The 26,560-nt window shown below is 42.7% G+C and overlaps 1 protein-coding gene across 1 annotated transcript; it reads right to left on the bottom strand.

Moving 5' to 3' along the window:
• Positions 1-5,173: 5,173 nt before the first annotated feature.
• On the bottom strand, positions 5,174-26,128 carry SELENOO (selenoprotein O). The gene is made up of 9 exons (XM_065407365.1): positions 25,539-26,128; positions 21,044-21,247; positions 19,990-20,170; positions 13,585-13,715; positions 12,879-13,159; positions 12,525-12,675; positions 9,794-9,979; positions 6,972-7,128; positions 5,174-6,262 (listed from the first exon to the last, which is right to left on the bottom strand). The coding sequence occupies exons 1-9, from the start codon at positions 26,126-26,128 to the stop codon at positions 6,068-6,070; spliced, it is 2,076 nt and encodes a 691-aa protein (XP_065263437.1). The 3' UTR covers positions 5,174-6,067.
• Between the last annotated feature and the right edge of the window lie 432 nt (positions 26,129-26,560).

The following is a 26,560-nucleotide window of genomic DNA, read 5'->3' as shown; positions in this document are numbered from 1 at the left end:
ACCTCTTGGGCACTTTATTTCCAAATGCTACATATTAATAAATTGTATGCACATAGTATTTTACATCAATGCTAATATTTACATTTAACATCCCTGATTTGTACATACAGGAAAAAAAAAAGAGGAAAAAGGAAAAATTGCTGCCAAATTACTTTAAAGAGGGCTTAGCAGTGCCAAATGTCTCTGAAGTCACCTCAGTTCTACTCAATCAATTTAGCACTCCACTCTTAGCTAACGCATTCTATCTGAAGCAATTTTAACCCGATGCATCATTTACTAAGCCATCCTAAATGCTGCATTCCATATAGCCCTGATGCAACTATCTCGGAAAGCCTGAATGTGCCAGAACAGGAACTGTCTCACAGGGTTGCTACCCCAAAGAAGGGAGAATGGAATCATGGAAAGTCTGTAGGTCCAAGATAGTCCCCGGATCAGGGATTTCCACTGGTGAAGGGTGAGGAACTTCTGGACCACTCACCTGCTCTTGACATCAGCAGTTCACATTGAGTAGGCATAGAAACGAGCTGTGCAGTTGTACCTTTCCATCAGTTAGCAATAGTATCCTGCTGGCACCAACTAATAAAGATCATACTGTGCTAGGCACTGCGCACACCCAGTAAGAGGCAGTTCCTGTCCAAATACCACAAAACAGACGGGAACCGAGGCACAGAGAAATTAATTCACCCAAAGTCATACATCAAGTCTGAGGCAGAACCAGGAACCTAGGATCAGATTTAAAATATATATATTTTATATATATGATTTAGGTATCTAAAGATGCAGATAGGTGCTTAAGTGCTTTTGAAAATCCCACCAGGCACCTAAATAGCTTTTAAAAATCCAGCACTGAACTTGAGCTCCTGGGTCCAAGTGCTGCCTTAACCGCAAGCCTGGTATCTAAATTCAAGCACTGAGAGACTCAAATAGCCTCAAATTATTTCTTACTGGAGATATTTGTTTTTCATGCTACAGGTGGTCATGGCACCTTGGTTTATCTTAACTTTCTTCCTGAATGCCTTCACCTGCTGGAAGAATTTAGTCCAAAGGGGAAAGGGTTTGTGACATATTTAGACTGACACAGATTCACATGAATGTATCACATCACGTTGGTCTAACCATTACCTTGTTTGGTCTGAATCTGGTCTAAAAGAAGTAAGTGAGAGTTGATCTGATTTAGAAAGAACCTGAATCAGTTGCAGGCAGAACACTATTTTTGGAAACTTAAGTGAACAGGGTTTTTGCAATGCTCCTCACATTGCCAGCAGCTTTCCTTTTCCCTTTCTTGCTGGGGTGAGATTTACATGGTATTGACTTTGTTTAAACAAACAAAACAAGCTTGGTTGCCTGGTCTGTTTTCAGTAATCTCAAATTCACATATGGAGTGTTAATCCCTGTTGGCAGTCGTTTCACTCATGAGACCAGCAACTGTGAGAACTCACTTGTACAAAGATGAATTCTTTCCAAAAGCAAGATGAGTTGTACCTGCTAGTATTTTCCTGAGCCGCATGTATACCACAGCCACTCCCTCCTTCGACTACATCATTCTACCATTGGTCTGATACATGTACAAGTAGATGTGTTTGGATTTATTACTTTTTCTTCAAAGAAAACCAAAACAAAAGCACCTCTTAAGACGGGGTCTCAAATTCAATTTACCTTAGGCCCAGTGCCAGTCCTCAAATCCTCCCAGCGGGCCAATGTCACTCATGCCGCCCAGAACCCACCTCCCAAAAACTCCACCCCCCCACCTGCCTAAGGCTCTGGGACAGAGTTTGGGTGGGGGAGGGGTGCAGGCTCTGGGATGGAGTTTGGGGGTGAGAGGGGGTGTGTGGGGAGGGGGTGCAGGCTCTGGGAGGGAGTTTGGGGGCTGGGGGAATGTGGGGATGGGGTGCAGGCTGTGGGAGGGAGTTTGGGGTTGGGGGTGTGGGGGTGTGGGGATGCGGTGCAGGGTCTGGGAGGGAGTTTGGGGGTGAGAGGGGGTGTGTGGGAAGGGGATGCAGGCTCTAGGAGGGAGTTTGGGGGTGAGAGGGTGTGTGGGAAGGGGATGCAGGCTCTAGGAGGGAGTTTGGGGGTGAGGGGGTGTGTGGGAAGGGGATGCAGGCTCTAGGAGGGAGTTTGGGGGCTGGGGGAGTGTGGGGAGGGGGCGCAGCCTGGGAGGGAGTTTGGGGGCAGGAGGGGGGGTGGGGATGGGGCACAGGCTCTGGGAGGGAGTTTGGAGGTGGGAGGGGGGGATGTGGGAAGGGGTGCAGGCTCTGGGAGGGAGTTTGGGGGGAGGGGGTGCAGCACTTACCTGGGGTCCAAGGCAGGGTGGGCAGCCTCTGCGTGCTTCTGCCCCCAGGCACCGCCCCCACAGCATCCCATTGGCTGCAGGGGCGCTTGGGGTGGGGGCAGCGTGCGGAGGCACAGCCCCGCACCGCCCCTGGGCTGCAGGGAGGGGCCGGCAGCCACTGGAGCGAGCAAGCAGACGCCACTCAGCTCCACTGCACTGCCAGGTCCCCTGAGGGGGGAGTGCCCAGTGGCGGCAGGTGGGACCAAGGGAGAGACCGCTGGCCACATTGGGGAGACTTGTGGGCCACAGATGGCCTGCGGGCTGGGAGTTTGAGACCCCTGTCTTAAGACATACTTTTAATATGTGACATTGTTCTGTCATTGTCAATCTGAACAGTAGTTTATGAAGCCTTAGGTATTAATGTGTTGTGGAAGAAGAATACCAGAGAGTTTGTTATTACATAGGTAGAGAAACAATAGTGTGACTGTTTACTTTAACTGCTTTTATGTCCAAGCTTTTCAGCATTTGAGGAAGATGTTAGAGAAGGACAGAGCAAACTTAATGAATATTAATAAAGTTTTTTCTGTGTGACTATTATACTGGGAGAGGTTGTGCCATGGTACATTGATTTTAGGGACATTCAAGTTCCCAGTATACAATAGACCCCTGCTTGATTTTTCTGACTGTCAGATCTATTATTTGAAAAGCTCAAAACCAGTTTGTGACAGGATTTGGGTATCTTTTATAATTTCTGAACAAAGAAAGGCACAAGATTTCAATATTACTTTCTTGTTCCGTACTTTGATTAGTTTTTGCTGATAAGGCAAAAGCTGATCAATCCAGGGAGGCCGGTTACCCTAAGCAATACTAAAATGAAGCCTTGTACAGTAATTCATAAAGCACAATTTAAAAGTTTTTGCACTGTTAATGGAAGCAGCATGGCCAACCCTTAAAATAAAGCACAGAGATACCACTCCAACACATTCTATTTTCTCTATGTAACAGTGTGACTGACACCAGGAACGCACTATTCAAATGAGTAAATATTTTGACTGTTTTGGATCTGCTGGCAACCTCTTTCAACCAGTTTAACAATCAGTGGCAGCTCACTGTAGAAATTGCTATTCTGCTTGCTTTTATTGTGAATGTAGACCACATTGGTTGTAATTTTTAAATTTATCTTTGATACATATGGCCCCAAGTTGTGGTTTCCTCGTATGACATGCAGAATGAGAAGTACATAGTACCATGTACTACGTACAAGAGTGGGTTGCTGAGAAACACTTAATGGATGACAGTGACAAACTGTGTGGAAGATTAATTTTTGTTAGTCAGTATTGCACACAAAGAAATTAAGTGAAATTGGAATACTGGCCAGGGGTAACTATTCAGAAACAAGCTAGCCCAAACCCTGTAATGCAGTCAAAATCCATAACTAATACTCTTAGAAACTGTGAGTATGATTCATAAAGTTACTCTCCCATTATTTATTTTTGCAGAGTCCAAAAGAAATCATGAGATCTTTCATTCATTTTATAAGCTTTCTGCCTGAAGCAGTTTCAGTACAGGTTGTAAGCCTGCCCAAAAGAATTATGAACAAAGCAGAAGTTTCCAGCGTTCTATTTACTGGTATGTGATGTGATCCATTGGGTACGTCCACACTGCGATAATAAACCCGAAGCACCAAGTCTCAGAGCCCAGGTCAGCTGACTCAGGCTTGCGGGACTAAAAACTGCAGTGTAGATGTTTGGGCTCAGGCTGGAGCCCCAACTCTGTGACCCCAAGCCTGAGACAGCTGACCCAGACAGCCGCAGCTGTGCCATGCTTCTTTGATTGCAGTGTAGATGTAACCATTATGGTTAGAGAAAGAACTCAGCATTACTTCAATGCCCAAATCGAGAGAACTCCAAAACAGTTTGGGCTGACTAAACCATGGAGAAAGCTTGAGGCACATAAGCTACTGCTAAGGGTTTGTCTGAGTACCCTACTTATCCCCATACATTACAGCCATCTCTTTTTTCCACAGCACACTTATCTTTATTCAATTTCTTTTGCTTTGTCCCTGATGGTAATCATGCAAATCAAGTTTAAAACAAAACTTAAATCCAATCTCCACTTAAAAATATAAAATGCTATAATTAAAAAAAATAATGCCATCAACTTCTGCCCTCTGGACTAAAAAACCTGAATTAAGGTGCCTGAATTGGCTTAGTTCTAGAATACATTTTCCCAGTGTGAGATATGTAAGAACGGCCATACTGAGTCAGACCAAAGGTCCATCTAGCCCAGTATCCTGTCTTCCGACAGTGGCTAGTGCCAGGTGCTTCAAAGGGAATGAACAGAACAGGACAATTATCAAGTGATCCATCCCCTGTCATCCATTCCCAGCTTCTGACAAACAGAAGCTAATAGCGATTGAAGGACCTATCCTCCATGAATTTATCTAGTTCTTTTTTTGAAACGTTATAGTCTTGGTCTTCAAAACATCCTCTGGCAAAGAGTTCCACAGGTTGACTGTGCACTGTGTGAAGACATACTTCCTTTTGTTTGTTTTCTATGACCAATCAGTATCTATTTCTGACTCCCTAAATACTACTTTAATTAACAAGGAACAGTTTCACACTGCAGATATATAATTAAATATTTTTAAACATTCATAGCTCTCCCTTTCACCTCAAACATATTATCAGTATCCATCAAAATACAGAACCAAAACTGCATAAAGTCAACAAGAGGGGAAATAGGAGCATCATTTGTATATTCTCAGACATTGCCACCCCAGATATTAGCAAATAAGAATACTAGAATGGCAGCTTTCAAAGTAACATTTCCAGAGATTGTGATGATGATGGATGGATTGAAGACTAAGTTACACAAGTCGCATTGAATAATGTTGAACAAGTACACATCTGCAGTTTAATGTAGAAGGGACTGTGTCAACAGCATAAATAATCATAGATAATGAATGCTTATATTAAGTACTGGTTAGTTTATAGGGAACAAGCTAAGTTGGCAAAGTGATCTTGTTTAGGTCAACTGACTTACAAGCTGCAGTCCAAGATTTTAATAAATATTTGTACGTGTGTATCACACACAAACATGTTAAAGCTAAATATATTTTTCTGCTAGGACTTCCGAGTGCAAATAAGTATAGTCCCCCTCAATTCTGATTTCTATACTGTATATTATAAAAAAATTATACTCAGTTGCTTTTCCCCCCCACCCCAGTTTGCAAAAAAATTCTCTTAAAAAAAATGACTGATGTTAATATGAAGGTTCACAAGAAAGGAACTACTCAGTTAAAGGAATCATAGCTTCAGATAAGCAATGATAAGCTTACTCCTCCATTAAAGAGGATCAAACATCCCTGCAGAGTAAAAGCATTAACCACATTTTGGGAATAAGTACTGTTAATTCATCATCAGTCAAAAATATATCAGATTTCTGATTTGTTATTTTTGTCGTCACATAAAAACAGTTACATTTGGATGTTCAAAGATCACTGTGTGCCTACACCTAAGACATCACTAATTACAATGTGGTGAGGAGAAAAGAAAGTTGTTCAGCTCCCCAAACATTAATCTAACAACGTACATGGACTGTTGATTGTCATTGGTCCATTAAACCTATGATCCCTGATTGTGTCAAAATAAGCATTGCTGCTGAAGTGTGGTTGTAGATACATCCAAATGAACTGTTTCAATGACTTAACAGCACTTTGATTTTGCCTTGTTTGATTCTCCACTACTGAAGAAGGATCAGCATCTCCAGTTTACAGTGAAAAATAAAACAAGGCCATTATGAAGATCACGTAACACAGAGTTCTGAAGCCCAGAGTGGCGGTTTACTGCTATATGGAAGTCTGCTGCTGGTCACTGGAGCACAAGTGGCAGCTGCTGCAACTGTTTCCTCCTCTTCTTGATCTTCTTGTACCTCAGTGAGATCTTCTGTCTCTTCAAATGGATTTTCCAAGCGTTTCAAAACCTCTCTTACCTAGAGAGAAAGCCACAACACGTTGCAGTAAGAAATTAAAAAGTAAAAACTGAACCTTCGATAGGTTCAAATAAATCTGAAAAACTGTATTTAATGGATAAGCAGCCTATGAAGAGCCACAAGTGAAAGATGAAATAACATGTGATACACTGGTATCATCTAAACTGAAAATGGAGATCTGCAATTATTTTATCATCTATTGTAGCCTGCATGGAACTCGGTATTAGTAACAGCAATTGGCAGGCTTATATTATTCAAAATAAAGTACCTGAACACCTTTACATTAGAATCAATACTATACATACGTTAATTGTATCTGGACACTAATATTTAAACATAACGTTGAGCTAAATATGATCAAAAGTTATCACATTTTCAAACTCCATTTGGCAAGTAGGGTTTTAAGTACAAACTAATCCTCAACACTCCTGTGAGTTAAGTATCCATTTTATAGATGCAAAAATGCCCACAGTTCCGCAGCCAATCAGTGCAGAGCAGGGGTTGAAAAATCAGGAGGTCCTAGCTCCTTGCCTCATGTCACCAGACCACCTGTAGCTCAAAAAAAAAAAAAAAAATTGGCCCATCATATATTTTTTTCTCTTTTAATCTTGCTGCATGTTATGCAACATGTAATCTGGACTGTAAAATTCCTTGGAGGATTTTCTGAAGTATCATGCATATACAGCAATGTTGAATAGTAATACTGTACCTCTGTGAAGTCTCCATTTTCAGCTGCTTCAATGGCATTCTGAGCAATGTAATTTCTCAAGATATATTTTGGATTGTTTGAATTCATAATCTTCACACGTTCAGCATTCCAGACATCAGCATTACTAACACTTTCTATCTCTTTTTCTAATCGGACTCTGAAAATAAGCAAGAAGAAACAAATTAAGAATTTTGTTTGCTTCAAGATTCTGTTTTTAAAATTTGGATCCATTTTCCTGAATTAGCAAGCGTAAATGGAAATTTCAAGATGAGAACATGGCCTAGGATCCTCCCTGTTGGTCTGGAAAGCTCAGCCATTTTTAAATTTAATCTACAAAAACTCTACCTCCCACCTCAGTTAAGAACCTGTTTCACAGTCCATTAGATGCAGCAAATTGAAGTACAGCATGTGCTAAGTGGCAAGCATACAAATTTCTCTTGAAGACTTCACATTTTTGAAAATATCATTGCTTATTTGAAGCCTTGACAGGTAAAACATACCGCATAAGTCATCATATGAATGTTCCTGCACTTTCAGGAATCAACTCTGAAGCTTTTCTATGCACTTTATTGTATATTTAAGTTTCTTGCATTCTTACAATAGTAGAGAGATGGGATACAGTCAAGAATCAGATCTATGACTGGTACTTACTCCTGCTACAGTTCTCAGCTGTAGTGAAGAGGATCAGTCACAGGAAGCCAGCTGTGACTGCCATCACAAGTTAAAGCAGGACTTCGCCTGCCCTAACTTACCCTGCTGGAGTAATAGGCTGCTACACTATACCAACCCTACCAGCTCTGGGCCAGCAGAAATTCCTACCTTCACAGGAGGATTTCTGTTGGGAATCTCCAGCTATCTTAAAGTCTCTTGGCACTTCTATAAAGCACCAAGTGGCCTTAGGGGTAAAGAGAATGTGGGCCCCATTGTCTTGCTTTACCTTATGCTCCCCACATGCTTTTCTAAATTCAAATACAATACATCTTGGCAGTAAGAGTATAGAGTATTATCTATTATTGTGTGGATTTTTCCCTCAGGCCAAGAAGTATTAGATGGGTGAACTACCCTAAAGGTTGGACAGCTCTGGTGTAAGTCATGTTTTGGTAATATATTTACTAACGATCCAAACTAATACAATCAAGTTTAGGTATATGTTAGAATTAACAAAGTCAAAATACACAATTGCATCCAAATGTCTGTATGTCTGTGTACCAATGCACCAAACTGGATTTAATACTAATTAACTTATGAAATTTCCACGGAAAAATATTATTGAACATGTGGGTGTTTTATTCTAACTTTTGTAGCTTATTCACATTCTATTTTTTTTTTTTTTTGGCATCACCTACATCTGTTCTATGTTGTAAAGCTTTTGAGGCTGGGGCCATGCTGTCTTCTATTTGTAGAGGGCTATGTACTGTTGCTCAGTATAGTAGAACCTCAAAGATATAAACACCAGAGTTACAGACTGACTGGTCAACCGGACACCATGTGGAACTGGAATTAAGCAATCAGGCAACAGCAGAGACAAAAAAAACCCAAAACGAACTCCCCCCCTCCCCAGCGAATATTGTACTGTGCCTATATTGCATCTTAAAGGTAGGCACATCTGGGCTGCCTGTCCCCACCTCCACCCCCTATTCGTCACCCGGGGGGCAGCCGCTTACAGATAGGAGGTGAAGACACTAAAGTTCACAGGCACAGCTGTGAGCCCCCGAGCAGGAGCAGCACTGGGGTCTGCACCGCTTTCCTGTAAGCCATGGGTGCAGGTTCCCCACACTCCCCCTGTGGTCAGGAGGGGGACAAGCCTGCAAGCTCAGTCCCAGCCTGGGAAAGAAACTTCCTGAGCTCCTGCTGGAACCTGGCCTGGAGCCCAATCTCCTGCCTGCATGCTACACTCTGGATGAGCAGCTCAATTTTAAAGGGCCATAGCCTGCACCGTGCTCCCACTGACGCTGTAGTGCCCCAGGGTGCCTCACTCATCACCCCTGTAGTGAGGTGGCTAGAATCATGTGTCTATCCCCATCCCCACTCGCTGGGCAGCCACTTACAGGTAGCAGATTACTCCTGGGGGAATTCTGCGCCACTGCGCATGCAGAATTTAATGTTGTGTGCACAGAATTTCCTTTTTCTCCCACAGAAATGGGCTGTAGAGCTGCTGGCTGCCACTAGGGGCTGCTGGACCCGGCAGAGCCCAGCTCGCAAATAAAAGATGCTGCTGGGGGCAGTTGGAGGAGGGAGGAGGGTGCGAGTGTCTGAGCAGGGGGGCTCTGTAGCTGGGCTCTGGGGTGTCTGGCTGGGGGACACCCCGCAGCTGGTCTCTGGGGGTGGAGGGAGTGCGGGTGTCTGGGCTGAGGGCATGCCCCACAGCTGGGCTCTGGGGGGTAGGGGATGCAGGTGTCTAGCCCCCCTTCTGGGCTCTGAGGGTGCAGAAAAACAGGGGTTTCTTTAACTCCCTACTCCTGGGGGAATTTTTTTTTTGGGTCAGACAGTCGCTGACAGGTATTTTGAAATAAATTACCAAAATAATTGAAACTGGCCTGATTATATAGTGTTATTTTGACAAATAAAATATGCAGAATTTTAAATACTTTGTGCAGAATTTCCCCAGGAGTAGGAGGTGAGGACGTTGAAGTTCACAGGCAAAGCTGTGAGCCCCTGCTCTGAGCAGTCCGCCCTGAGGAGCATCCCAGAACTTCTTGTGCAGTTACGAACATTTCAGAGTTACGGACAACCTCCATTCCCGAGGAGTCCGTAAACTCTGAGGTTCTACTGTAGATATGACACAGCACAAATGTATTGTAGGCAATATTTAATAATCTCACCTGTACTTCTGCAGCCATTCTTTCCAGTGTCTTTTATTTCTACTCAGTAAGTCAGCTGCTGTTAATTGCTGCAGTTTAGAAAACTGTTCTATGCGTTCTAATTCTTTATTTATATTAGCTTTTGTTCCAATTAATGCAAACAGTTGAGGATTAGACTGAGCCAACATTAGCATCATGGACAATTGTCTGCAGGGAAGAGGAAAATTATATCAGACATTAAACTCACAGTAACACGCAAGGACTGGCTTTTTGTAGCCAGACTACTTTAGCAAGCAAGCAAAGTAACCTTGTTTTTTGTCAGCAAAGCTAAATACTCTGTATCCCACAATAAAGACTATATCTTATTATTCAAAAGTATATTAATGTTACCGTTATCTCCCTCCTCCCATTTGTTTAATCCACTTCTTATGTTATGTCAAACCTAGATTGTAAGGCTAAGAATTCACAGCCATCTAGGGGATTTAGATGCCCCCCTGAAATTAGTGAGTTGTGTGTCTAAATGCCCTAGACAGCTTTGAAAATTGCAGCCTCGTGTTTGTGAAGTGCCAAGCATAATGGGATTTCACTTTTACATGGGGACCCTAGATACTACTGTAATACAAACAACATAGTATCATAGAAAAGAAAGCAAAAACACTTTAGAAGAGTGGGGAATTAACACAATGGTATTGCTATATAATCATGCAGTATACAGTAATATAATCTCAGACTTGTTATATTTTATCCTATTCTGCCAGAAAGGACTATGGACAAAACATACCTAAAATATGTAATTCAAACTAATTTACTGGATAATGACTAATATACTCTGCTAAAAAGATATGCTAATGGTTAACAGGACTAATTTATTAGAGGACACGAGTTACTATTGTTAATAGATCCAAGTTATTTTGGTGTGGTTTTTATTAGGTTTCTAAAAGCTGTACACTGTTGGATTGTGTTAGTGTGAGCTGTCCAACAGTTTTATCACTTATTCAGCTGCCTTCTCCTGCTTCTCCCAGTTTAAGTAAACATTTGTTTTTGTCATGCCACATCAATATAAGTGGAAATCTCAAAATCATTTTCTAAACTTCTTTCATTAATGCATACATAGAAAGTAATTAAAGGACAAAAAAACCCATCAGCACCTAGTAGCTAAAGGACAACTCATCACTAAAGATAATTAAATATAATAGGATAGCATAAATGGGAACATTATCTAGCGGTTTTGATTGTTCAGTCTATATAAATTACCCTCCAAATTTGATCTACATATGCCTAATGCAACCATCACTGGAGTGCTGTGGTATAACAGTTCTTGCACTCAGTGTAGTACAGTACTGCACTAAAAAGCTTTGCTTTCATACTACTGTGATTTATTCATTACTTCTCCTGCTCCTCTGTACAAAGTCTGACTATAGTATCCCAAAAGGACTGACTCATGTATAATCAACAGATTTAATCCTTATTATAAGATTTATGTTTAGGCTCCAGATTTGGTCTACCTTGAAATCATAATCTAGTAATATCAATTGGCTTCTTAAGTATTAATTTCCTCCTTTTTCAATTTACCACATCATTGCTGGAACTCAACTGCCCATCTACTCCAAAGTGATAAACAACCACCAGCATCTCGGTGTGACATCAGAAATGTGTGACCATTCCTACTGCTCCGAGTAGAACTTAATTAACAGACAGACACTTTTTTATTCACACTGACAATTCTGAGGAAAAGGTAAATGTAATTATGTTGGCTTCTGCAGCACTAGGCACACAAAATGTCTGCCAAATAAACAGGGAAACAATCGATCCTAGAAAAATATATAAAATCTAGCATACTAGAAACAACAGAGAACACTAAGGGGCAGTTTCACTAGAATGCTCTTTCTACTTTCCACTGTTTCTGTGATGCAAAGCAGCTGATGTAACTGGCCACCTGAGTCAGGTTTACAGCTGCTCTGCTTTGCTGAATGGTGCAGAGCAGCTGGAGCGTACCAGTGAATCTGGCCCTAAACATGGAAACTGGATAGTTCTGGGGATTTGTAACAGTATACAGAGCATCTAATATATTTAGCACAGTGATTGAAAGATTGAAAGCTGAGATAGCTCAGCTTGTTAACAGTACATGTGAAAGGGGTTTTGGTGATTTAAATCCAGTTCTTAGGGTATGTCTACACTTACCTCCGGGTCCGACGGCAGGCAATCGATGTTCTGGGATCGATCCATCGCGTCTTGTCTAGACGCGATAAATCGATCCCGGAAGTGCTCGCCGTCGACGCCAGTACTCCAGCTCGGCAAGAGGAGTACGCGGCATCGACAGGGGAGCCTGCCTGCAGCGTCTGGACCCGCGGTAAGTTTGGACTAACGTACTTCGAATTCAGCTACGTTATTAACGTAGCTGAATTTGCGTACCTTAGTCCGAAGTGGGGGGGTAGTGTGGACCAGGCCTTAGTGAATTGTGTCCTTACCACAAAACAACCAAATCTGACACACCTCAGCAGAGAAGCCAAATGTGGAAAAAGACAACTAGTCTCTCAAGCCAGGGTTAAAATGTCCTGGCAGGGCAACACAGGAAAACTTGCACTGCTGTTGATCTTATATTCCCGGTCTGTGGATAGGCAGACTGTCACTCCAGCACCTTTAATGATCACTAAACTCATTTAAACATTAAAAAGCATACAAAAACCAGCTATATATTGATAGTATGCCTGAAAACATGATTCAAAATTGTCATTGTTTACTTCAGTCGTACCTTGGATCCATCTGAGGCCTGAAAGCAACTTTTAGTTCTTCCATGGAAGCACACTGTGTGGCAATCTTTTCCAGGAAATCTTCCAATTTTAGAGGATCCAAATCGCCCAAGAAAGAGCTCAGCAAACGGAAAGTATTTGTAAAGTCTCCACCTGAACACAAGATTTTATTGTTCAGACATAAGACAGTCTAATTTAACTTCAACAAAGTTTATAGTCTAATTTGTTTCTACTAGATACATCCAACTTTTTGAAGGAAGGTTCATTTGTGGTCAGTGGAATAGGATTCTCTGATCAGTTATTTTTCTAATGTGGGAAACAAGACAACCAAGTTATGTCCTGTTTTCATCACTAACCTGTGAGATGCATAGTTTCTAGAAGTTCAGACACCAATTTATCATCATCTTCTAATTCCAAATGAATGAGACCTAGCTTCTTCCTCATCTTCTGCAAATAATGCCCCTCAAATTCTGCATCATACTCCTCTTTGAGAATGAGTTCACTGATCTCCAAGGGCAGTTCTGGGACTAAAGCTTCAGCAAGCTTCCCTAGATTCCACTTGCAGATCTCTGGCTGTTTGTTATAAGCATAGCGCCCTGCATTATCTGAACCATTGCAAATGTGTTCTGGGTCATATCTACAGATAAAAAAGAAATGGTTAGCAGTCTTCTTCTAGTTAACTGAGAGTGACTACTATGTTAGATCCTTTAGGAGACTAGAAAGTGCAAGAAGGAAGAGTGCTTTTAGTTCTGACATTCCTCCAAAACTATGAATCTAAGCATGTGCTTGCATTGCCTTTCCTTAGAGTAAACCCAAGACCTTTCAAATACAGAAAAGAACCATACTAGAAAATGAACAAGTTATACATATACAGATGTGACAACTACAGAAGGTTAGAAATGGTTATGTCAAGGAATATAAAACAATTAGGGCTAACTTAATTGGACTCGCCACATCTAAGGAGGATGTTGAAAAGGAATGAAAGCAATCAGGAAAAGCATGAGGATTATTTTGCACAGCAAACACACAGTTGTACATTCCAGGTAATTAAACTATACTGACCTGTCCATAAACCCAAAAGGGCCATAGTCAATAGTAAGTCCTACTATGCTCATATTATCTGTATTCAGCACACCATGGCAAAATCCAACACATTGCCATTCAGCAACCATCCTTGCTGTCCGCTTTGTTACCTAAGAAACAAACACTTCAACTTTGATTACGACTTAGACATTTCTATATATTTCAAGGGATCTATCATTTTAACCTAAACAGTGTTATTTTACAAGATACGACTGCATTACACTGTAGGGCTTGAAATTCAGGGGGGGAAATAGCTACTTTCACTGAAGTATGGCCTTCTGCTCCACTAACCTAGTTATCTCCCCAAAAGCAAACAGCGATTTAGCCCAAGTCCCAGCAGCAGCAACGTTTTATCAGCATCTCCCCCAAATTAAAGGTCTGCTCCTACTGAAATAAATATCAATAAATAAAATTCATATTGACTTCAATGGAAGCAGGATCTGCCCCTCAGGATGTATAAATAAAATAAGTTTCATTGGCCTAAATGCTGTGTGTCTGTTTCCTTTGTTCATTATAACCCTATTTTCTACTCCCAATTTTTTCCCCATGCCATTTTCTTTCCTACTACATCTATCTTAACTGACAAACCAGCCCATACAACTTGGCCCTATGAGTCACAATGGCTCCCTTATGGTAGCCTGCCAGTGAATTTGTTAGTTAATGGCGAGCTGGAAGAAGTGGGAACCAGAGAACGGAAAAACAAAAAACAAGAACAGATGCAAGAGGCTAGGAGTGAAAGAACAAGGGAAGTGACTATTAATACATGATGAAACTAAGGGCACCTGTCCAAGAATCACAAAGAGGGCTTCTAACAAAAGAAGGTCAGAACCACTAGACTAAGGAAACCCCTTTTAGCTAAAAATTATCCAAATTGAATAAACCTTCATTATTCCAGTCTTTGCAACAAATATCTCCTGTTGCCCACTTCTAATTCCAGAACAAGAGCTATATGATTTCCCCATAAGAGGAAGGGCAAGTTTGGCGGGGGGGAGGGGGGAATAAAACTTACAAAGATTTAGAAAAACGAAAAAGTGTTATACAAGGATCATCAGTGTTAGACTTTTTGGTAGGGGAATATCAGATTCTTTAACTATGCTAAGGAAACAAAGATGCAAAGTTAAGCAAAAAAGTCAGGAAATGCCAAAATTGAAGTTTCACGTACAAGCTGAACTCTTCCTCATTGTATCCATGCATTATAGTTTTTAATTACTTTTCCATAGTATTGTTTCTGCAGTAAACAGGTTAGATGAGGTATAGTAAATAGAGAAAGGGATGCAATATTTTTAAATAACTTATCAATTTCTTCATTTCAGTACTATCTGCCAACCAAAATTAAGTCTGTTCTAAGAAAACAGTTATTTTCACTTTTAAAATAAAACTAATTTGTAAATCTATTATTGAACTGCTATCATTATAAAATCACGACATGAACTATGATTTTCAAATCCTCAAAACCTGTTCAAATCAAAACCTATTTGCACCAGAGCACTGACTTCTCCTCCGAAACAGCTATCAACTTGTCAAATATCAAACTTCCTATCCTTCCTTCTAGAGCTGTCTAAGGTAGCAAAAGTGTTTTTATAACAGGAAAGCCATCTTTACATTCTCAAAAATGGCAGAACTGTCTTTGCTTAAACTTTCATCAAAATCAACCAACTGGGGCAGAGATAAAGCCTGGAAAATTTCAGCCCCAGGAACAAAGTTCCAGGAAGCTAGAGAAACAGAAAGAAGGGTTTAGAACACCAACATTTTGGAAACCTTAACTTTATGCATTCCCCTCACCACCATTTTCCAGGTTCCTCGCTGGCATGCATTATAATGCTTTCAAGCAAAACACTTTATATGGTTTCCACACTGCTCAGATAGGCGGTAAAAAGCCATATGACACAAGATACTCCAAGTAGCTACATGTGCACAGAACTGATTAGTAATACGCTATAAACAAGAGCAAGTGGCCACACTCTGCACTATGGCTCTATGCCAGAGAGATGAGATACCACCACAAAGTAAAATGAAGCACAAAGATGAGATCCAGGCTACTGAAAACAAAAGCCCCCATCATAATGATAAAGGAATGTGAACTGCACGGTGTCACTGCATAAAATGATTTGTTATTCTAGCAAAGAATTGTTGGGGTTTTTTTTAAACTGCCAATGAAAAGCTTCTAATGCAGTTAAAACATGGATTATTCAAGAAGTGTGCGCTGATTAGAATGAGGTTGTCTGTGTTCTAGCTTCATTTAACACTTCTCTCCATCACCAATTTCTACACTTATTGATTGTTACAAAAAGAGCTTGGGAAAGATGTTGTTATATGTAACAGAAACCCACCACTTTAAAACGCCTGTTTACATTTTACCCTTGTTAAAAATGACATCTAAAACTACTATAACAAAGATTCGAAAAAGAGAGAAATCTGTTTTCTCTATACACAAAGTGATATAGAATGCACACACTTTTGCTATTTCTCTTATTTAGTCAGTTTCCTTCACAGTGTAAAAGAGGTGGCAAAAGCATTTTATATATTATAGGCAGGGCACAAAGTGATGCCTATTAAAGTTGTCCAACACTTCCATTATAAGACCCTATTTTCAGTTGCTTATAACTGCCAAAACTTTAACAGTCTGGTCTGAAATTTAAATGTCAGGTGCCTGCCTCAGGCTGAATTTTTGTGAAAACTATCAGTCATTTCCAAGGAGAAAAATATGTTGTTTTGCCCTTGTTAAAAAATACTGGTGACCTTTTCTTTGAAAAGTTCTTGCACCCCTATGCTTTGGAGCAGAGACATGAAATATGGAAGAGGGTGGCATGTATTAGATGTGCCTTTTGCAATCCCCGTGAAAACATGCCCAAGTTTGGCCAAGTAATAAGCCTATGAAAAGTGACAGCTGACACTTGGAACAGGTTACCAAGGGAGGTTGTGGAATCCTCATCATTTGATGTTTTTAAGAACAGATTAGACAAACTTCTATTAGGGAGGACTTAGGTATACTTAATTCTGCCTCAGTGCTGGAGGATGGTCTGCACAACCTTTTGAGGTCCCTTTCAGCCCTACATTTCTATGATTCTGTACTCAGTAGCAACTTAGATTTTAGCAGCTGAAATCTCGAAAGATTGTCTGAACTGAGCAAGCTCCAGCCTGAGGCTGGAGCAGGACTTTCCCTGCAATTGCAGCTCTGAACTGTTGTGTGCCATGCTGGGTCCTGCCACTTGAGCTGAGAGAACAGGAAGGCTGTCTCTCCTGCACTCTCAATGACTCCTCTGCTGGGCCCAGGCAGCGTAGAGGAGGAAGCTGACTGATTTGAATATGGAGGGTACAAGAGATGAACCTGGGGGGGGGGGGGGGGAAGACAGGAGAAGTTTGGGAAAGGAGGTTGGGGGGAGGCAGATGAAACTGCCAGGAAGATGGGGATAGGGAAATAGGGACATAGGGTATATGTGAGGCATGGGTCTAGGAGCCAGGTGGGAAAGCATGGGTGGGAAATTGGGAGCCAGCAGGTGGGAGCATGAAACAGACTGGATGAAGAGCAAGGTGGTGGAAACAGGGACTGGCTAGGCAAGTTCACTGGCATTGGTGGTGGGAGCCTGGAGGAGCGAGACTAGGATTTACTAAGTCAGCAGGGACAAGATGTTTAAGGAGTGGAGTCTGGGATGGAAATAGATAGGACTGGGACAGTGACAGGTTGGAAAGAATGGGATGGGGCCAAGTTTGGGTGGAATGGGCATAGAGCCTGTGCCCACTTGAACACAATTCCCTCCAGAGCCTGGAATGCAACCCGAGATTCCTAAGCCTCAGTGTTCCTAGGCTGTCACCACATATCTGTGAAACCCACTGGCAAAGTGCCCTCTCTATTGCTGGTCCACAGAAATGACGACAACCTATTACTGCTATCATATATTCTATTAGCTCAAGCAACAGAGGTCTGTTGGGAATCAAGCAGTTGCAACCCTGCGGATGATATAGGTGTCTATGATGGCATGTGATGGAATTTGTGTTTTCACTTTGCTTTTTTAAAAACCCAGGAAATAAAACACACAAACCAAGTTAAAAGAAGATTAAGATTGCAAAGTCACACACAGAATTCAGGAAATGCCAGAATTAAAGTTGCCTATGCAATCTGAATTTGGCACCCTTGTGCAGATTCATTATAATTCAGTCTTTAATTACACGATCCCATACTATTTTTACCCCACAGGGCCCCTGCCTCATTCAGGACACAGGATGGACCTACTCTAGGGATGAACCAGGGTTGTGTAGCAAAGGAAACTCTTTTGTATGAACCTTGCTTCATTTGTGCAGAAGTAGGAAGATGTGTAGTGAACAAGGAAGGGGACTGCAGGAGAGAAAGGACAGTCATGGGCAAGGTCTGCCCTGGAGAACTGGATTTATAAATGTCTAGGCCACAGAGTCCCTGGCATCATATAGGAAAGTCACTTAAACAAAACTTTTCATAGGGGGGTCACTAACTGTGTTCCTCAGTGCTGAGCATTCACAACTGCAACTGAAGTCAGTGGGAGTTGTGCTATATAATACTAAGTACTCTGAAAAATCAGCTCATAGGCATCTCACACTGAGTACCCAAAAGGAGTGAACTTTTAACCTTAGTTCCTATGCCTCAGTCCCCCATCTGTAAATTGGGGATAATTATACTCCCCCATCTCACAGGTGTGTTGTGAATATAAATTAATGTTTGTGAAGCATTCAGATACAATAATGATTAATGCCACAGAAAAACCCATGAGGAAATTAATAATTCTGTCTTCAAAGCAAGGTTTGAATAGTGTGCAGCTAATAAGGCCTGGGGCCACACATTAATTGACAAATGAGGAGAAAAAAATACTGAATAGCAGTCACCAAGAGAGCACCATCCATCCTGTGCACTGAATGAGACGGGGTCCTGTGGAAAAAATAGTATGTGATCACGTAACTGAAGATTATCGTAATGCATGTGCACAAAGGGGACAAATTAAGTTTGCACAGGCAACCCGAATTCCGGAATTTCATAACTTGAGAACCTGACATGCAACCTTAATGTTTTAATGTAGTTTTTTGAGTGCAATATTGTATATAAAATGACTAAGACCATAATAATTGGCAGGTGGGCCAGAGGTAGATCTACTACCTCAAACTAGTTTTTAAACTTTTTCCACTGACGAGATTTAAAGTAAACTGTCTAAGGCTTGAGACCGGACAAGAATCAATGATTAATCCAGTAGGGGGAAAAAATCGATTTGAGGGATCTTGTCAGAACACAGTTCTGTTTGTAGCATTTACAAAAATTATTCTAAAACAGAATTTTTGTTGTTCATTTTAAGCTTCCTAAAGTAGCTGCTGGCTAGTTCCTGCTAACCTTGACAGCTCGAACAAAGCCTTCTGGAGTAGTGAATCAGGTATCAAGTAAGTGAAATGGCTTGTTTTGTTTTACTGGCAAATTCCTCTTCTTTCACATACACCTCCTTATGTTGCATCATGTGGCTGGGCTAAGACTTTTCATTCTTCCTTTAAGAAAATCAGAAAAGCCCAGGAGGCAAGTCCTATGGCCGCTTTCCAGCTTCCCAATTTAGGTATAGTATTTAAATTGAGTGTACTGGACAGAGCCCCAGAAAACACATAATATTGGAATGTACAATTACTGAAATAGAAACAGAAGCATTTCATCTTCCCTAACCCCTTATTTTGCTCATTGAAATAAAGGAAGATACACTTATTTCCACCACCTTACAAACAACTAAGTAAACGGTGTGAAAAGCGTTGTTAACACAATATCAGTGTTTTGATGTATAAGCACACAACAGTCAGGAAACTTAAAGTTATAATTCCCACAACAACTTTAGCTCATCAACATTACATATTTCTATTAAGGCATAAATTTAGCAGTATATATACACCAATGCTACATATCTGCTAACAGCTCAAGTAATGATTATTGAGGAAACCATAACTGAATGTTCTGACTTTTGAGCATTTAAATTGTGAACATTTAATTTACATTCTTCTCAGTCAACATCCTTTTTTCCACCTTTCATATTACCAAATGAGAAAAGACCCTTATTACATTCTAAATCATTACCTCATCATCAGCCAATCAGGGTCCAGAACTCCCCAACATTCTGATGCACTCAATTTATTATGCGTAGTCTTTTACAGCTCTTCAAAAGCGAGGGGAATCTTGATTTGGTGGTGAGGAGGTAACTAGTCTCTTAGATACATTTCAATATACAGTTCTATCAGGAGTGTTTTCTCCAAAAATAACAATAAAAAAGTTAAGATAACCAAAAGAAAAAAAAATTATAAAAAGTTCTCACCCCATATTCTTCACAAGATGAAGTTCTTGTACCCTACTTCTACAAATACTATAAAAGGAAAGAATTATCAGCCTCATACCTCTCTGAAGAAAGCAGCATTCCTCTGAACACTGTTGTCAGAGTAAGCCTGCTGGATTTCTGGATAGAAAGTGCTGATCACATAATTAAGCATCTGTATTCGAATATCATTTCTGTTAACACTGGGACCTTTGCGTCCTGTGTGTTCATCTGTAGGTTTAAAAATCTCAAAAGATCCAAACCTGTTTTAAAATAATTAAGACACTTCTTATTCATTTATAATACAGCAATAAGAAACTACCATTTAGAAATTTTATTACCATAGTACCATCTCCTTAATTTAGGCCCCAGTCCTGCAAATGACAGAGATCATCAAAATAACAGAGCCCCACTGAAGCGTCACGCAGCAAAGGTGTGCATCCATGTGCTGCCAATTGAAGGATCAGGGGACCTAGTGAGCATTAATGGCTAATTCTTAAGAGCGTCTTAAAAATATTCAGCGGAAGACAATGATTATATGGTGAACCTATTTTAAAATGTAACAGCAAACTAAAATAAAATACTGCCTATACAAATGAAAGACATCTTGCAAAAAATTGGAAAAGAGATTTTCCAAGCTTTATATATTTCCTACTCCTCAGCCTTTCATTAGGAATTTGTTACTTTGTAATGGATCACAGATCTTCCATACAGTCCTAATATGGTTTCAAGCAGGAACTACCGTCCATCTCTAATATGTAGAGTTACATTTATCACAATCTAGATTTTGACCATTTTATTCCTTATCCTAAAACCCTTCATTAAGTGGCCTTTAAAATAGTCCTCTCCCACATAATAGTCACCCACCAGCATCAGGAGTATCATAAAGAAGGCTTTTCTTTGCCAGGGCTTGAAAATAATTTTTTTAAAAAATGTATGAAGCTTAAAAAATTCGACAAAGATGTCGGTGCATCCCATGTACTGGATGGAAAACACAGAGTTCCACCAGTCTAGCACTGAAGAACTAAAATCCCAGAATGAGAATCATACATAGATGCTCTTGTTAGGGAAATAGTGTATTTCAAACAGGATGCTGGTTTTAACAAGAAAAAATTTGAAAACAGGCTTCTCTTTACCTTATAAACGTGGAAGCTATTCTCAGGACAATTGTGCATCTTTCATTTTTTGGATTTCCATCATAGAATATGTCCCGAACAACTTTTGAATCAGATGTTACACACGTTCCAGCCCTTGTTGTAGGTATGCCTAGATGAAACATGGCCTCACTACACAGGAATTCTCTTATACTTGACCGCAGAACCTTTCGACCATCAGCTTGTCTATAAACCAAAACAGTAATACTACTTAGCTCTTGTGTAATACTTCTCATTTCTAAATCTCAAAACACTTTACAAAAGCAGGGTATCATGACCCCCATTTTCTAGGTGGAGAAACGAAGGCCCAAAAGTCAAGTGACTTGTCCAAAGTTGCCCAACATCTCCTCCTAGCATTACACATAGTTTCAATTTACAATCTCCTTAATTGTAACATTTATTTTTGGTATTAATACCAACATTCATAGTAGAAATAAAGTTAACATATATAGCCTCCTTCCCAATCATCTCTTCTGTATACTCCTTAAGCTTATCCCAATATTTAAATTCTGTAAAACGCATTGTTAATGGAACACAAGGGCCAGCAGAAGTGTTCCCACCATTTTTAAATTTTAATAAAGAGCTTTTAAAACATGTAGATAGTCTTCTGTGATTTCTGGTCTGCAGACCAGACATTGCAGAACTTTACCTAGTATTGTAACTGCCTATAAACAAAACTGAAACTGGCTTCATTAATTTTCATTATCCAAACTGCAAAAAAACCCACAAAATATAAACAAGTGAAATAAGTTGACTGAATTTTTTAAATTTAGTCACTTAATCTAAGGTTTTATTAGTAATGTCTACTACCAAAGTTGACTGCGTCTCTTTAAAGAAATGATTACAACTTTGGAATTAGCTGAAAAAGTAACTTCTTTCCCCATTCCCCCTTTAAAAAATGGACATTAAACATTCACAGGGTTTAGTTATCTCACACCACTGATAAACAATCTAGTTTGTATATTAGCTACCACTGAACACAAGTTACTGCAGTAGTTTTCAAACTGGCCCCTGGCCCAGATGTCTACAGCTTCTGAAGCTAGTAGAAGAGCATATAAACTGAGATTCCTTCTGCTAGCTGTAGCCTATTCTAGGACTTCAATTTTCAGAGTTCGTTTTTTTTTTTGAACCAGCTGAACTTTAAAAAACCCTTTATCCTGCATCACTACTTCAGATCTTTCTTTGTCAGATGTCTTTAATGCAGTGGTTCTCAACCCATAGTCCATGGGCTACTTGCGGCCCGATGAGCACACAGCTGCAGCCAATGTGACATCCTCAGGACCATACATGTAGTGTATATATATTGTTTGGATGCAGCCCACATAACACAGAGAGCTAGCTACATATGTGGCCCACAATGGTAAATAGGTTGAGAATCACTGCTTTAATGTATACATTTAAATATAATCAATTTTTTGACCTTCACCAAAATTAAAGGGATAGCAAACAAACAGAAACAGGACCAAACTGCACAGTGACCGGAAAGTATAGAACAATAGGAGCTAAAAATCAATGACTCAGTCTGTGCAGGTAATCCACTCTAGCACCTTTTGACTTGTTTACCTATTGTTTCCCCCCTACTTCTATGACTAACGCTCCACACTAATGCAAACAACATGCTGGCAGCTACCAGTATTTTAACTACCAGGAGAAGATCCTGGCTGAGCTTAGTTAAACAATACAGCAGAAAAAAAATTGGTGGCTGTTACACACTAGCACTCCCACCACTGTTATCAAAGCTCTGGCAATAACAAAGGTAGAAAATTTGAGGGAGAATGTCTACTGGGGAAGGAAAGAAACAACAAATGCAAAATGCAGGAAATGTAATTAGTTTCATCCTTCACACTAAAATATATTTATTTTTGTCTCAGCTCTTTTGTACCACTCCTTAATGTTATCTTTTTTTAACCAAACATTATGATTGCTGTAGTGATGATGAAAAATCAGAGTTAAGAGTAGGGCCCTACCAAATTCACAGTCCATTTTGATCAATTTCATGGTCACAGGATTTTAAAAAATCATAAATTTAATTTAAATCTGAAATTTCATGGTCTTGTAAGTGTAGGGGTCCTGACTCAAAAAGGAGTGGTGGGGGTGAGTTGCAAGGTTATTGTGTGTGTGGGGGGGGGGGGCCTGTGGTACTGCTACCCTTACTTCTGTACTGCTGCTGACAGCAGCACTGCCTTCAGAGCTGGCCAGCTAGAGAGCGACGACTGCTAGCCGTGATCCCAACTCTGAAGGCAACAATACAGAACTAAGGATGGCATGGTATGGTATTGCCACCCTTACTGCTGCCTGCAGAGCTGGGCTCTCTGTCAGCAGCTGCCACTCTTCGGCCGCCCAGCTCTGAATGCAGCAGCGCAGAAGTAAGGGTGGCAATCAGGGCCGGTGCAAGGAAGTTTCGTGCCCTAGGCGAAATTTCCACCTTGCGCTCCTCCGCCCCCAGCCCTGCGGCAGCTCCCCGCCCCCCCTTCCACCCTGAGACGCCCCCACCTGCGGCAGCTCCCCCCACCCCACGGGGAGCCGTGCGGCAGCTCCCCACCCCAACTCACCTCTGCTCCGCCTCCTCCGCTCTAATTCTCCTCCCCTCCCAGGTTTGCGGCGCCAAACAGCTGATTGGCGCCGCAAGCCTGGGAGGTGGGAGAAGTGGAGCAGCCACTGCGCTGGAAGAGGGAGTCTGAGGCGCACGTGTCAGCGCGCCACCGGCAGCCCAGCCCAGGAACGCTGTAAAAAAAAAAATTGGGGGCACCGCTTTTTGGTGCCCCCAAATCTTGGCACCCTAGGCAACCGCCTAGTTTGCCTTAATGGTAGCACCAGCCCTGGTGGCAATACCATACCATGAGACCTTTACTTCTGCACTGCTGCTGGTGGGGCGCTACCTTCAGAGCTGGGTGCCTGGCCAACAACTGCCGCTCTCCTGCCATCTAGCTCTGAAGGCAGTGCAGAAGTAAAGGTGGCAATACCATGACACCCCCCCCCCCAAAAACAAACAAACCTTGCGACCCCCCTACAAATCCCTTTTGGGTCAGGACCCCCAATTTGAGAAATACTGGTCTCGCCCATGAAATCTGTATAGTATAGAGTAAAAGCACACAGAAGACCAGATTTCACACGGGGAGACCACATTTCACAGTCTGTGAAGTGTTTTTCATGGCTGTGAATTTGGTAGGGCCCTAGTTAAGAGGCGTACATTACAGGGTCTGTACCTTAAAAATGTGGTCCAGAACATGAAACAGATGAGAATCACTGACAATGTAATTAGACAATTATTCATGGCTGATTGAGGTGCAAAGAAACCATCTTTCCTTGAAGTCTCTTTCTAAATTATTACTAAGTGAGCTTGTGGATGCACAAAAATATTTATCTTCGCTAAGCTAGTATTACACCAAGTTTAGTAAAGTGTGCATTGGAATCATTCTTTCAGGAGTTTACTTGACAGGAGACTGCTAGATAACTGACTTTGTAAAATAGAGACTGTGAAACAGTAAGATTATGACAGAGTATGACAGATTTAATAATTTGGTGTGGGAAATCATATGTTGACTGGTTAACTGGCACTGGCCCACATGACAGGCCTGCCAAACATATACCGAAGATTTTATTTATAATGGGATTTACCAACGTAAGAATCACACTCATAACAGATTTGGCATATGGAGTTCTTTAGCTCCTTAGTGAGCAGCTGGTTTGGAAAGGTATGATTGCGGTCAATGAGTTGTCTATAACCTATCCAACCATCTTTTATTTATTCCCTGAACTTTTTTTTTTTTTTTTTAAGAATACAAGTGGAAGCTATTAGTTGTTGGCTCAATCCTTTCATAAAAGTCTGGACTATACTAACTTTTCTGGGGACTCGCTCATCATTGCAGCTCCACTCATGAGCACGCTAGTTAGACAGGGCCATAGGGTACTGGGAGACCCGCTAAATGGGTTACATTCTTGGTCCACCCATTACCAGAATAGGCCAACAATGCAACCATTTAATCTCTCTCTACAGGCACCATCATATACCCCAGTGACAACGCAAGGGGAGGAGAACGTGAGTGCCCCGTCTACACTAGCGTGCACCTCCACTTGTCCTGGGCATTGCGAGGCATTTCCCACAGTGGCAGGCAGGCAAAGGCTTCTGGGCTGGGGACACTGTGGTCAGTACAAAACGCATGGCGGTATGGGCTGCCAAGGGTTGAAGTGACTGGCGCGGGGGGGGGGGGGGGAGAGAAGAGAGGACTGGGAATGGCAGAGGCTTAAAGCTACTGCGCGGAGCTCCCCAGCTGCAACAGCCCCTGGCAGCATCTCCCAGGCGGGACCGGGGGTGCTCTGGGGCACTAAAGCAGTGGGCCAGGTGGGAGGGGAACCCACAAGCTCCAGGGACTGCGACCTGCAGCTGTCCCCACGGACGGGTGCGGCGCGCCCGCCAGCCCCGGCCGGAAGAGGGGCAGGACTCACCCGCCCCCGGCGCCTCCCCGCGAGTGGTTACCGGGAGAAGGGGGTGAGCCCGGCCCCCTTGAGCTGGATCTCCCAGCGCTCGCCCCGCGGGCTCAGCACCTCGCCCAGGTACATGGCCGCGCCATCGCCCAGCTGCCCGGCGAAGCTGCCGAACTGGTGCCCACAGTAGCAGTGCGCGGCGGGCTCCGCGCCGGGTAGCAGCCGGTTCCCGCTGAAGTACAGCGCGGCCTCAGCCTCCAGCTCCTCCAGCGCCCCAGCCGCGGGGGACTCCAGGCCCAGCAGCGCCAGGGCGGGCAGCGACATGGCCACCAGCCGCGGGCTCTGCACCGGGCTGGGCCGCACCCGCGAGAAACAGGCGCCGGGCACCTGCCGCGGCACGTTCTCCTCGGACGGGTCCAGCGGCAACGAGCGCAGCGCCCAGTTATCGAAGCGCAGCGCTCCGAGCCAGCCCGCAGCCGCCCCCGGGGCTGCGCTGGGGCCCGGGCTCTCCGGCCGGGCAGCGAGGGGCGGGGATGGCGGGGGCTCCTGCATGGCGCCGCTGCAGCAGCCGGGAGGGCGCAGGCCGCGCGGGACCGGAGTGGGCAGGAAGAAGCAGCGCCCACTCCGCAGCACCGCGGCCATTCACCCAGCGGGCCGGGGGGCGCAATAACCCCGCCCCTACCGCGGGGACAAAATTGTGATGTCACGCCCACCGCCTTATCACAGGGCGAGCCTCCTCCAAGGGCCACCACGCCATCCTATCACAGGGCGAACTGCCCCTAGGGCCACGCCCACCTCCTTGTCCTATCAGGGCGCGCTGCCGCCAAGGCCTCTCCTGCCACCCCAAGCCCGGGGCGGTGCCTAACCCGTTCCTCTCCACCCAGTCACAGGGCGAGGTCATATCAAGGCCACGCCTCTCCTCATTGGCCACGCCCCTTCGCTGTGACCGCTGGCTACCGGTCCAATGTGAGCTCTGGAGCTGCGCTGCGGTTATGGGGGAGGCCAGATAGATCCGTGCCTGCCCCCTCTGCCCCTCCGCGCCCAACCCACTCCTCTCTCTGCCTGGCCAAGTCC

The sequence above is a fragment of the Emys orbicularis genome, chromosome 1, assembly GCF_028017835.1.
Source record: "Emys orbicularis isolate rEmyOrb1 chromosome 1, rEmyOrb1.hap1, whole genome shotgun sequence".
Lineage (NCBI taxonomy): Eukaryota > Metazoa > Chordata > Testudines > Emydidae > Emys > Emys orbicularis.
Note: the sequence above shows the minus strand (reverse complement) of the source record. Positions and strands in the feature narration are given on the sequence as shown.